The 14,172-nt window shown below is 45.1% G+C and overlaps 1 protein-coding gene across 1 annotated transcript in view; it reads left to right on the top strand.

The window, feature by feature from the left end:
• The window catches only part of SYT16 (synaptotagmin 16), a 48,066-nt gene extending 34,145 nt beyond the window's left edge, over positions 1-13,921 (top strand). The window contains exons 6-7 of the mRNA XM_009638014.2: positions 910-1,099; positions 13,608-13,921. Of these exons, the coding sequence (XP_009636309.1) occupies positions 910-1,099; positions 13,608-13,921 (504 nt within the window). The remainder of the gene's footprint in view (positions 1-909; positions 1,100-13,607) is intronic.
• The last annotated feature ends 251 nt before the right edge of the window (positions 13,922-14,172 follow it).

Genomic DNA, 14,172 nt, shown 5'->3' with positions numbered 1-14,172 from the left:
ACAAAGCTGTGCCTTATCAACAGCAGCTCAGCTAGCAAGCTTACACAAAATCATGTAGATGTACTACATCTACATAAGTCATCAAATGTGCCATGCAGGAATAGTAGCTTGGTCCCACCGAAGGAATGACCAAGGCTAGTTACACCTTAATTTCAACAAGGACAGTAGTTCTTGTGCACCGTTATATTGGTGAACCTGTACTACTGCCAGTGCAAGAGCTACCTCATTTGTCACTAACTACTAGCTTGTGGATCTCTGCCTTGTGCAGTTTCCATGTTACCAGAAATGCTTAGTAACGTTCCTTTTCATGACAGATGGAAGTGGAGAGGTGGGTCATGTGAGGAGGAACTGGCTGTGCTGCTTCATAGTCTTCCATGCACATCACAGTTGTATCCAGCTCTGGCTATGCCAATCAATTTGTGTAGATGAGCTCTGTCATGATTCACTGTCTGCGAAAAGTTCAGTGAGAGGTTGTGCACACGAAATGAATAAAACATCTCCGGGTGAAGAGGGAGGTAGAGAGAGCATCACGGTAGCAAGGAAAGAAATTAAGAAAATACACAGTACATGACAAAAACCCCCACCAAACTGCAAAATGCATTCCATCCAAAAGTCATTGTCAAGGAGATTTGCTGTGCACTTGATGTAGTAGGATGTGTGCTTGTCTCAGAGACTTTGATTTACACTAGTGATAACACGTTATGCAGAGTTCCTCATCTTTAAAGAGAAAGTTCAGAGATGTGTGTTTTGTAAAAGTGATGCTCTGATTCTTCTGCTGCCTCATAATAATTCATTCTTAGTCATTGTCATGTCTTAAGAGAAATCTCACTAAACAAGGCTACAAGATATAAATTAAGGGAGGGTGGTGGTGAACGTCCTGATGAGACTTTCAGTGCTCTTTCCCCGCAGAGTGCAGAATCTCAGCTTAGTCTGTCAGCAATCTCTCACAGTGATAGCGCTTCTTCAACACAGTCCCTGTCGCATGGAGGGGTGCCAGAGCTGCTCGTGGGATTGTCGTACAATGCCACTACGGGGCGGCTGTCAGTGGAGATGATCAAAGGCAGTCATTTCCGAAACCTCGCAATTAATAGGCCACCTGGTAAGTACTTTCACTGCTATTAAATGACACCATTGAGTCAAAATTTGCTTTTTATTTTCTTCCTCAAGATATTCAATTATGTCATTTCTGAGCTGGGTTTCCTTGCAGAGTATCTGATTGAAAATTAAAAGCATTATTTCAAATACGTGTGCTGGTAGATTTTACAGTGTAATTGGAGGCAATCATATGAAGACACAGCTGATGGGACAGTAATACCTGAATGCCTCTTTTATTGCATATACCTTTACAATGTCTGATTATGGCAAAAGTGCTATTATATCCAAAGCACAGTGCAATTCTCAGCAGATCCATAAAAAGAAAGAAGTGCTTTTCAAGTGATTATATGTTACCATGTGACCTACAGAGGCCCTGCCTAGTGCCATTAAGTGTTTCCCAGGGCTATACTTTGTTTAGTCCCCTTGCTGTGCTGCTGAGCGCTAGGTGACCTGGTGCTTTGGGGCCTTTGGGGATCCTGCTGCTGTGAATTCTGAATACACTGCCGCACAAAAAAATCTTCTGCAGAAAGAAGGTTTGAAAGTTGTTCTCCTGGGTTGCAACAGTTGAATTCCCTTCCTCCGATACCTGAAGGAAAAAAAGGAAATTGCCTTACCGTAGGTTTAGTCAGTCCCTGAGCTGTAGCTAGTCCTTGAGATGGATAGCGGATGGACGGTGCTAATGCCCACAATATAGATAGGGTCATGCAGCCATAGGGCATGGTGTTACCTGCTTTGCTGCTGGTGTGCCTCATTCAGGGGTGGAATGGCAGTGCCGTATTCATCCCTTATTGTCCTTTTGCCTCCTGTCTGAAACCAGCAGCTAAGGGCAATGTGAAATAACGTCTTTTTGTTTGTTGGTGTGTTTGCTTTTTGCGATGTGGTTGCCTGCCTGTCGAAGGTAATAACCTTTGACAGTTCTTTGCATTCACTGGATTTGACACAGTATCTCCAGCTTGCAAAATGCTACGATTGCTTTTGCAGGACGCTGTGCTCTTTGGCCCAGAGCTAGCAAAATATTTCTGTAATATTTCAATATATGGACATGAAAACTTAAGTTTTCACTAAAGTGTATGTCAGTATGTTACAGAAATAATCTGTGTTGTCAGTCAGTCCCTCAAGAATTAAGGGCAAGTCTATGCAACAGTAAAACACGTGACCCCAGTCTGTGCAGCCCTAGCTAGTCTTGTTTTAGCTGTGGCAACATAGGTCTCCACACAAGTTACTTAAAGACATGTTCTTGTTTGCATGTACATGTTTTATTAAAAAGTTTCAAGTTGGGACCTTTTTAATAATTTAAAGCAAAGGTAGACTAAGACAAGAGTCTTACCACACGGTCTATCAAGCCAGCGTGCCTGTGTTTGTATATGCTGCAGTGTAGATAGATCCTGAAGTTTTATTCTCGGAAATGAAATGAAAGTAATCCCGATATAGGTCCAAGTTAATTTGCTGCAGTTTTTTTCTGGCATGTTTTCATGTATGGTATTGGAGTTTTGTCTCTTAGCTGCCTGAAGATGAGGATTAGGCAGCACTTCTGTTCTTAAATCAGGCCCTGCACAAGTTGTCTTTTATCTGGCTGGGTCAGGCATCTGTAATGCCCCACTCTTTTCCCATAAATGAAGTAGCTTTACTGCAGAGAACTCAAATAATTGCCTTCCAGCTTCCTACCTGCAATATCATGAACAAATTACTGAAGTTTTTTGGAATTCCTTTAACGAATGTCTTTCTGGGTGCATGCTGTATAGCTCCCTATGTTGCGGTAAGCTCTAACTCATCGCCTGTGAGTTCTGGGGAGTTGTGTCTGTCCTGGGCCTCTGGTGGGATGGGGTTTGGCAGGTTAGCTGTGTGTACATAGGTTAGCTTTCAGCATGGGAAAGTTTAGCTGATTAGACATCCCATTCAGCTTTTCAGCTGGTGGGTGCACAGGAGTGCAGTAGCTTGGTGGGCAGCATCTTTAAACCTGAGAAGCATTGTGTGTTTGTTGATGACATGAGAACAGGAGCAGGATATGAGGGGAAAAGGCATTCCTTGAGGGAGCTTTCAGTTGAAATTCTGCCTGAATTTTCCATTTCTGTGTTTGTAGGGCTTCAGATAAACCTGGTTAAATGGGTTTGATAAGGTGGCCAAAGTCTTCTGTCAGCCACTTAAACTATAATAGTCCTGACGTTGTTTCATAACAGTTCTTCCATCTTTGCTCTTAAGGCTATCTTGAGTTGTTTCTTCGCATTCTTTCTGTATCCAGATCAACGTTAGCATTGTCAGACCAGTATGTCTCAGTGTCATATCAGTTATTAGGTGAAACATGGAAATTCTTCAGTGATTACAGGTAAATTTCGAACCTATCTGCTTCTTTTATTCCAAGTCACGTTATTTCTTCTACATTCTGCGTTGTTCTTCTGTGCCTATAAAGTTCCCAGTAACGTGGTGAGAAAAGGAAAACCCAGTGAAGCAGAGATTGAAAGAAGTTAAAAAGAAGGAAGAAAACCAGCACTTGCTTCATATGCTGGAGTAGCAATTCACTGATAACTCCTGCAGGCACTGCAGAGGAGTGCTGTGAGGTCCGATCGTTACTGTCTGAAACATGCTGGTGGCTGAATGAGATGCTCGATAAGTCCTTCACTAGGTGAAAACGAAAACTGCTATCTCCCTTTCTGGAGGGTGAGCAAATAGCCCTTGTGTTTTCTCAAATACGTCCTATCTGTGGTTCTGTTGTTTGAGGCTCACAGGGAGTGATTTATTTCTTGAAAGTATCATGGGGGTTTCAGACATAATGGCACTTCGGGACACTTAAATACCAATCCCAAGATGCTATTCAGGGCAGCCATTTATGGTAAGACTGAGAGAAGTCTATGGGCAGAGTCCCATCTCCGTTCCCAGCTCTGCATGCACTGAGCCTATAGAGTACCCATATGTGGTCCTGACACAGCTCAGCGGCTTTAGTATTGGCTGCTGCTGATGGCTGCTGCGGTGAGGAATGATAAGAGTCTTGCAGGACAGCAAATTCTCCAGCTGTGCTTTTTTGCCCACCTTGACCCTCTTCTCTGCCACCTGGGGTCCTGCAAAGGTGAGCTCAGCATCTCCTGCAGCATGCGTGCTACCTCCTCGGCGTCCTTGCACAGAGATTTCGCTGTGTGCAGAATAAGGAACTGGAGTGGGGCATTAGTGATTTTAGGTGTTAAAGACTGCAGAGGCTAAACCAGATAGTTTTCTGGAGAAGGAATCATAGAATCATAGAATGTTTTGGGTTGGAAGGGACCCCTAGAGGTCATCTAGTCCAACCCCCCTGCAGGAGCAGGGACACCACTAACTAGATCAGGCTGCTCAGAGCCCTGTCCAACCTGGCCTTGAATGTTTCCAGGGCTGGGGTCTCCACTACCTCTCTGGGCAACCTGTTCCAGTGTTTCACCACCCTCATTGTAAAGAATTTCTTCCTTAGATCTAGTCTAAACCTACCCTGGTTTAGTTTAAAACCATCACCCCTTGTCCTGTCACAGCTGGCCCTACTAAAAAGATTTCCCCCATCTTTCCTGTAGGTCCCCTTTAGGTACTGAAAGGCCGCAATCAGGTCTCCCCTCAGCCTTCTCTTCTCCAGGCTGAACAACCCCAACTCTCTCAGCCTGTCCTCATAGGAGAGGTGATTCAGCCCTCGGATCATTTTTGTAGCCCTCCTCTGGACCCACTCCAACAGTTCCATGTCCTTCTTGTGCTGGGGGCTCCAGAGCTGGAAGGAAGATTGTGCGCGTCTCAGTTTTTCCTGGGCACATCTCCTTCACTTAAACCTTTAAACGGGATGCAGAGAGTTAGGCTGAGTCAGGTAAATACCAAAGTCATGGGTGCTTACATGGGTAATAACTGGGTTAGGAAACAGCTGGACAGCTTACAGAGACCTAAATCTTGCAGGCAGCATCTTCTCACTTAAATCTTGCAGGCAGTGTCTTCTCTTCAGGTCACGTATGTGGGATTTAAGGATAGTTTGGTTGAGAATAAGTGTCCAGGTATTATTCTGGGGAACATGCTGAGTTATAAGCCTGAGTCTTCAGCCCCTGATCACGCAAATAGATCCATTATCACTCAGAGCACTTAAGAGCACTCAAGACTACAGCTGCAGCATCGGGCTGTAAATTATCAGTGTGTGCCAAAAGGCCTCACGCAGAAAAACATCTACGGTTTTGTCAGATGTGGACATCCTAGATATTTTAGTGCTAATGGTTTGTGCGCTGTGCACCTCATTCTCTTTGGTTCTTGTAAAAATCATTAACCTGTGCTAGCATTTTGTAGGAGTTCGTGTTTTGGTCTGTGGTATTTTATCTTCTTAGAACAAAACCCAGTGTGCTTGTTTAAAGGATGTTTACTATAAAAAAAGGTAACAAGAGAAGCCCACACTGCTGGCAGACACATCTTTAAAAATTTATAACCAGTTACATACTATGTACACGGTAGTCGTACCTTGGGATTGTAGTGATGGACCAGGGGTCATTCGCGCTAGTCAGTGTATAAACACGCAACCGAGGGATGGTCTCTGCCCACAGTGATGTTTAACCTTCATCAGCTGCTCTGCTGGGTGCAGCTCGCTCTCCTCTAATCCAGCCTTCGCTCTTTCCCCTTCTGCCTTTCTTTTGGGGTTTCCGGCTGTGTGTAATGCAGTTTGAGAAGGACTATTGCAAAGATATTCCCTCGCCTGAGAAAAGTCCTCCAAGCTTTTCAGCAGCTGCAGCATTAATCACACATAATAATTACATCCGAACATGATCATTATTATACCAGCAGCATATTAACCCCATTAAACAAATACAATAGCATTAACGCTGGAAAAGACAGGAGGGAGAGAACAAGCTATCAGGATTTCTATTGGGAACAGGAGAAATTCTTGAAGTAAAGACGTGTCTGAAAACAAACGTCTACCTGAGCCACAGGTAACAATGCCAAGACGTACGGAAGATGCTCCCCTAGAAAAATTAGGATCCTTGCCTGATATTTGTTGCTCTGGTATCAGAGTGCTTGAAAGCCATTAGTGAATTTTATTTTACCAACTTATTTGTGAGGGTAGGAAAGTTTTATTATCCCTGTTTCATTCCTGGAGAACTAAGGCGCAGGTTAATTTCTTTAATTGCTCCCACTGAGACCGGGAAGCTGAATAAAAAAAATTAACTTTTAACCTGCCTATCTGGCACTGAACAGAGAGCTTGCCTGAGCTCCTGAAGCTTTGTAATTCATGCTCCCGTCTCATCAATAATAAAAGGGGCATCTGTACCAGGGCAAGCTGGGGCAGATTCAGTCTGGAGAGCTTGGTTAACAGGGCAGTAGAGGTGCTAGGCAGCTGCTCACTGCTGAGTACTTGCCAGTTGGTCACCATGAGCTTGTACAAGGCCACCTCTCCTTCTGCATCTTTTCATTGCCCATCCTTGAATATAGCTTGAATAAACTTACAATAAGATCAGGGTAGTAGCCTTTGCTCAGGGTAGTAAAGATGAGGTGAGCTGCGAGGAGCCCCAGAAGGATGTCTGATAATGAGCAGCTGGGCAGTGAGGTGGAAGGTGAAGCGTGGGTGAATGTAAGGTGTTGCATGGTGGCAGGGGTGGAATTCAAACTTAATCTGGATGGAGTCAGAGCCACTTGGGAGTGAAATATTAGGTTTATAATAAATAGCTCCAGGAAAATGTCCACTCAAGGATCAGCAGCAGTAGTGAAAAAGGTTAGGAATGTACAGGAGACAAAGTGAAAAATTGGTATTTGAGTGTAAATACACAGTCAGCAGTCTAATGAATACCATGTACCGTTCTGGCTCCCTCCATTCAAATAGAATATGGCAGAACTGGAAAGATGGGGTGAGGAGTGGGGGAGACAATTGAGGTATGGGAACAGCTTCCAGCGAGCTGCAGCTGATAAACTAAGCCTCCTACAATGCTACGACAAAGGGAGATGCGGGAGGATTTCACGGAGGTCTGTGAAATCATAAGTGTCATTGAGAAAGCGAATTGGTGAGGATTATTCGTTTTATCTCCTGATACAAAACCGAAGGATCATAAAATGAAGCGAGGAGGTAGCGGGTCCTGAAGGGGAAACAGCTCTTCACTTACGCTGTTGAGTTCCTCACTGCAGAACGTCGTGGATGCTATAAGTCTACTTGAGTTTGGTATAGCACAGGACAAGTTCACGAAGAAGGATCCACTGAGGAACATTAAATACGAAGACACTGCCTCTGACTGAGGTAGTTCTTGAGTCACAAATCACTGGGGACTGGGAGAGTATTTGAGAGATAACCAGCATATGGCGTATTTGCTGTATTTTTATAGACTTACTAAGGCATGTGGCCTTGGGTGGATGGACTGGCTCTTCCCACCACATGTGAGAACTGGGACCAATAAGGCTCAGAAAGGCAAGTCACAAAATAGTGGACTTTTAAGGAGTGATTGTGAGATTTGCGTGGGGGATGTTCCATGATAATTAGATATCCAGTGATAGAGTGCAGCTATCCAGTAATTTTTTCAATAGTTTTATAATTCCAAAAGGTCTATGAAAAGTGTAATCCATGTTACACTCGCTGTGTATAAAATGAAGGTATTTCTAAAGCAAAGGAGTGCATTTGAAGTGGAATGTATGGTGATGCCTTTCCCACTCCCATAGCTGTGAACAAGAAAAAAAGTAGTTGTACCCCATCCCCCCCACCCCAAAACAAGCGGAAGACAAAGCCATTGCTGCCAGGATCTAACTCTCCTAATTCCAAATTTCAATTGGAGCTGAATGGTTAGTGCAAATCTGCAGTGACTCGAGAGAGCAGTGTTTGCAGGAGATCTGATGTGAGGCTGTATAATAAAGCCATATCTGTGGGCACCCCTGCTGGAGGTGAGAAAAGCCAGGCTTAAGCATCCTTAAATCATGCCGCTACCATTGCCGTTGCTGAGTAGCTGTATGTTCGTGCTTTCTGATATGCTCTTGGTTAAAGTTCCCACCCCCTCTCCGAGGCAGCAGCAATGCATAAAGCCCACTGTACGTTGTGGGAAGCATTGAAATGCCCTTATTAGAGGAGAGTCACCTTGTGCATCTGGAGAGGTGTCTGGGTTATGCTTTCCAGCATAAGCCTGGATTAAAGTTTCACCTCTTCAGGGCTGGAGCGTGCAAAGGACCTGGTATGCTGGCTCCACAGCCTGATACATGGCCCAGGTGAGGGCTGGCATTGTAAAATGGAGTGGACATGGGGCATTGTGGCAGCAGGGGAGGTTCACCAAGGAACTGTGCTCTGAGGTTTTCTGGAAGCAGCCTTCCTTCCCGAGACCAGGGCATTGCTTCCAGGGAGTCCTCATCTCCTGCCCCTCTTCAGTCCATCTCCTCGCTCGAAATAAGTCATTGATGCTGGCAACTCCCTCTCCTCAGGCCAAATAGTGCTTCCAGGGAGCAGTGTGCTCCTTTCTGCTGCATTTTAAATTAAAAGCGCTGGTGGTCTGTTCTCCGATGACTTACACGTCATGAAGGTTGCCAGATCCCATCTTCTCCTTTGCACGAGAGTTGCCAGCCAAAGGAGGGGGGACCTGAGCAGCAGAGACTTGGTGGAATAGGGGAAGGAAAGTTGGCTCCTCAGCGACGTAGTAGGCAGCTCTCAGCTCTTGTGTGGTATATAGACTAGACCACAAGCTGCCTCTGGCCTAATCCAGACTTTCATGACGTGAGTTTGGGAACAAAAGCTTGGGTCTAGTTCTTCTTCCTGCTCTTTTCCCAATCCAGCTGCAATGAGCCAGGGGCACGGAGTATCTGCCCCACTGCTGGTTTAATGGGGAGGCAAAGCCATACGCTAATGGAGCAATGCTCTTCTGGGTCTCAAACCGAGACCTCAAGTTGAGCTGCGCTGTACAGCGTAGCACAGAGTTGAGCTCTGGGGCTGCTTTGCCCTGCAATGCTGTTGTTCGTTCTGTAGACTAGGAGTGTGGGCATGCCAGCTGGGTGCAATTAAGCCCTAGGCCCAAGGCTTTATTTTACTGCGGGTGTGATTAGTCTGGATTGCAGCACGCTGACACGGTTATACTGCTTTTGGAAATGAGTTAGCTTGCCTGGAGCACAGGTGGGAAAGCCTGTACAGCACTGTGTTGTACCCGGCAGCCCATAGACCTGAGGGGTCAGGAGTCTTTGGTTGTTTATTTCCTTTCTAAATATACATTCAAGCAGGGGGTTGGATGCTTTTGTATTGCAGTGGTTTTGTTCACGGGTCAGCTTTATTAATAATGGTAGAGCTTAGGGTAAATGAAAGCAGAATGCATGCTATGGTCCCTGCTCCAAAAACGGGAACATATAAATTATAGTTGATTATTCCCCCGAGTTGTCATTATCAGTTAGTTCCCTTAGAAGGATGATGACAGAAATGGGTCATTAGAAGAATCGTGGATAAACTGATTGCCATTGCAGATGAGCTCTCATGAGGTGTTTTATGGTTGGGGCAGCGTTGATGGTGACAGAGTGGTCTGCATGAGGAGAGGTTTGGCCAAACCCCTGGAGTAAGCTTATGCAGCGCCAGCCCAAAATCTGTCTGGCTTCTTGCAGCATTCCTTGATTTAGTGCTTTTCACTCTGGTATTAAATGCAGGGGTGCTGATATTTTATGCATATGCGAACATCATTCAGTCCACTCATACCAGAGATGAAAGATGAGTTTAGAGTAAAAATAATCTGTAGCAAAAACTTCTGTTCCAAAGCCTACGTGGAAAGGAGAGCCTGGTGTATGTGGTACTAAAATTGGTCTCGGCAAAATTAGACTTTTTCCTGCTTTTTCCCAGACTTTTGTGTAACTGTGGACAAGCTGCAGTCTCAGACACTCCCAGATATTAAGAGGTCTTGCTCTTCCTCGTGTCGGTGAGATAGAAGGTGAGCGCTTAGGCATTTTAAAGAATGTAAGCCTTAATCTCTCTTCTCCTTTTTTGTTTGACAGGGGTGGCATGAAAGTAAATACACTGAAGAGTGTAAAGTGCTGAGATACCACAGTAATGAGGCCATTACTGAATCTGAGCGTGTAATTAGATGGAAAATGTTTGCCTTCATAATGAATAGATGCTCTCATACATACATTCCTCAGTACATTTTCAAGTTCATCCTTGCTGTAGTTCCACTAATTTCACCCTGTATCTGGGGATGGATTTTCTTGGGCAAAGCCAACCGAAGGGGAGAGCTTTCCATCTCAGAGGATGAGACTGGACCACAAGCAGAACTAGGAAGTGTTTCCTGATGGAAGACCTAAAAAGGTGCTGCAAGGAGCACGATGCAGTAAGGGCAAAGCACAGTCTTAAAATGTAGTTAGTGAAGCAGAATAACAGCTCAGCCTCATGCATACCAGCTCTGCAAAGCAAATTTCAGATGCTAAATATATTATCCACACCTACTCTTTTATTTCTGTTCAGGCAAGCTTGATTCTTTTGGCTGGTAAAATACACCCAGTGGAATAAATTTGAGAAGAATTAGCAGCCTGATTTAGTTGTCACTTGCACTGGTTTTGTGCCCGTGTTTACAGGGGGATGAATAGAGCTCCTGGTATTAGCGCTGCCCTAAGCATAGTCTCCTTCCAGCCTAAATGTTCTTGCCTGATCCAGATGATACCCCACCAACCTTGGTACTGTATAGACAGGGCCTTGGTGCAGAATTATGTAGCAGATCTGATGTGTATTAAAGAAAAAGCCTAATTTTCTGATGTTGATCTCTGTTGGGTTTAAGTCATGGGTTGTATGATGCTTGGTTTTCTTTAAAGCTAGCTATATTACTCCTTAATTGCAAAAGTTGAGGCCTCAGTCAGGGATATGGCATCCTAGAGCTCATGACTGCAAGGAACTCATCCATTCATTGCCTAGAAAATTAACTGGGACATCCTGAAACAGCATCCCATGAGGTGTTTTAGCTGTGGCACTTGCTTTAGTCTTCAAATGTAAATCTTCTGTAATGGTAGCATTGCGTATGAGATCTTTGCTGAATTATGTCATATGCTGCTTTGATGGTATTGACTATAGGTTGGTTGTCTCTGTAGGGGACTGCTTAGACATATGTACCTGTGGTTAGGTGTGATGAATCCCACCTAAGATGCCAATACTGCCCCAGCAGTCAGAAGGAAGGATGATAGCAAGGTTTACTGAGAGGAGAATTTAGACCTCAGTCCTCTCTCGCTCTTCTCAGAAAACCAGATACAGGCATGCGTGGGTGACCTTTCCCTGAAGTAGCATAGGAACATAAGCTAAAAAGTACTTTGTTTGCTGTTAGTTACGTTGCACATTGCCGTGCTCAGGTGGGATAGCAGTGAGGATGGCTGTAGCAGTCCTTGGCTGCATTCTGCTTCTCTGGCTGCATTCTGGTGCTCTGCTGAGCCCATCCCCTGCCCCAGCACAGCCGGGAAACCCTCCCAGGAGCTTCCAAGGGGTGCAGGGGCAGGACCTTTCCAGTGCTGCTCCATGCTCCTGCTCTGCCCTTGCTGACCATTCCCAGCCCCTACTGTGATCCTGGTCAAATGCCCTCACCCCAGTTCTCAGAGGGCAGTGGGTAAAGTGATGTGACACCGGGGACACACCTAGAGAAAAATGAAGGTACTGGGCCAGGAGCAAATAGAGAGGGTCTCATCTCTATGAATTCCCAGGTCTCAGCTCTCACTTCTCTTGTGTGTCAGCAGAAATGAGCCCCTTCAGCTTTCTATCTGTGAATGGGATTGGTTTGGAAAAGGCACTGGAATTATGTAGAAAATGTAAGCTTTCAATATGTTAGAAAGAAAAAATTTAAAATTCAAACAGGGAATTGTATTAATTAGCTGCTTGTTTGTATTTAAAAATCAGCCTGGCGGAGATTTTTCACTCACAAGAAAGCATGAATACATTAAAGAAATCAATAAACCCCCTACTCCCCACTTAATTTTATTTCCTGGGAGTTCCCTGCAGCCTCAGGCCAGCAACCAGGACTTCCACATGAGGAATGCTTCAGTGCATGGACGGTTTGTCAGTGCAAAGCAAAGTGACATCTCTACGAGTACTGCAAGAGATTGTGTCATGTTATATTGGACGGTTTCACATTGAGCTAGAAGAGAGAGTCCTCTCTTGGGCTTTATGTTTCTGATGGGACTGAAGTTGTTAGAGATTTTAGTCCCTCATCACCACCAACATTGAATATTGCTACGGGAATTAGTCCACCTCTCGATAAAGCAGTTCTTTCCTTGCTAAATCCAATCAGGAAACTGTTTCATGTCAGGGCTTTGCTTTTCTGTCGAATGAGTAGGTCTTTGTTGGCAAGATCTCCTTCATCTCCAGCGTTACGCTGGGAGCCAAGCTGGCACCCCCAGCTAATGACTGGGCTGAACTTTCCCCGCAGTAACTCGATAGCTGTACAGCTGTGCCTGCTCACAATTTGCTCCTCGATTGTCAGTCTCCTGACAGCTTTTTCAGTGGAACAGTTTGAGAGGAGCGGAGAGCCCTGCTTTGGAGACACAGAAGTGTTTTCACACCTGAAGTGTAATTTCACACCTTGTGTTGCTCAGCAGATAAGTGCGTAAAATAGCACATCAAACGGGAACAGAAGAGGATAGACATGCTGTAGACAAGAGATGGAGGCCTGTTATTTATTTCCTATCTTCATCACACTCTGAAATAATACTCACTTGCTGAAAACCAGGCACAGATTACGAAGGGGTTAGGAGGGGACTTTTCTAGCTGAGCGATCTGTTACCGTCACGTGCAGTGTGAGGTGGAAACTTAGGCTGAGCTGGATCTGTGGAGCATTGGGGCCACAAAGCTCTGCCTGAGACCACAGTATTAGTGACCACATAAGAGGTGAACTAATAAATACAGGAGGCAGCAAGAGTTTTAAGGGTGGAGTTAGGGGAAAACTGGCTTGGACCATCCCTTCCCTGTATCTACTGAGCATTACTCCTTGTATTGACTTAAATAGTGAATAAAATTGACTTTGAGTCCACCAAAAAAGTAAGATGAGAATTTGGAACAGGCCTTGATCTCATCATGAAAGATCAAATCATTTCAATGTGTATGCAGGTTTCCTCTCCCTCTTTTTCAGGACCCTTTTTGTTTGCTATCTCAAATAATAGGTCATAGAGGCATTCTTCTAAAGGAGAGGGGTGGAGGGGCAAGTGCAGCCAAGGGAAGCCCTGGTAAGACAGCCCCAGTGAAGCTTGATTGTGAGGGAGAAGAAGGGAAGGTGGAGACACATCATTTGATGTGGAGAATCCACAGAGATGCTCATAGTTTTGGTTAGTCTTAGGTTTGCTAGGCTTGGAAACCAGATTTCCTGATATTTCCAAAAGAGTAGGGCTGAAATACCCATCAGTTTCCTTCCTTTTTCTCCCCAGCTGAATAAGAGGAAATCTAAGCTGTGCTTTCACCTGCTTCTCCTCATTCCATGGATTTTACAAAGGAGAGCAGTCCAGCCCTCATCTGTTATTCACTGCAGACAAAGCTGCTCTACTTGGAGTTTTTTTGGGTGTTTTTTGATTGCATGGGGCTTTCCTTTAATCTGTCACCCTTGCCAAATGTTATTTCCTATTCTTTGTCCTAGACACCTATGGAAAGCTCTGCCTGCTCAACTCTGTGGGCCAGGAGATGTCTCGCTGCAAGACCTCCATCCGTCGAGGACAGCCCAACCCTGTCTACAAGGAAACTTTCATCTTCCAGGTTGCTCTCTTCCAGCTCTCCGATGTCACACTAATGATCTCCATATACAACAGACGCAGCATGAAGCGCAAAGAGATGATCGGCTGGATTTCTATGGGTCAGAACAGCAGTGGAGAGGAGGAGCAAAGTCATTGGCAGGAAATGAAGGAATCGGAGGGAACGCAGGTCTGCAGGTGGCACACGCTACTGGAGTCCTAGTGGTTACCAGGGCAGCCTGCAGGTCCTGGGACTATGGGCTGTCTTCCTTGTTCTCAGTCAGCAGAAACCAGCTATCTCATGGCAAGCACCGTGCTCTGACAGGTCACGCACACTTTAACCTGCCTTTGCAGCGTCAGCAGTCGTGGGTATTAAAGGTGGCAAGGCCTGGGAAGCAAGTTTAGTTCTTGCCTTTCCAGGTTGTCCTGCATTTTCTACACCCAAATAATTAATCCTAGGGAAAAGCAATGGGC

Source organism: Egretta garzetta, unplaced genomic scaffold (genome assembly GCF_000687185.1).
Source record: "Egretta garzetta isolate BGI_Z169 unplaced genomic scaffold, ASM68718v1 scaffold95, whole genome shotgun sequence".
Taxonomy (NCBI): domain Eukaryota; kingdom Metazoa; phylum Chordata; class Aves; order Pelecaniformes; family Ardeidae; genus Egretta; species Egretta garzetta.
The sequence above is the reverse complement of the archived record's forward strand: the minus strand, read 5'-3'. Positions and strand labels throughout refer to the sequence as shown.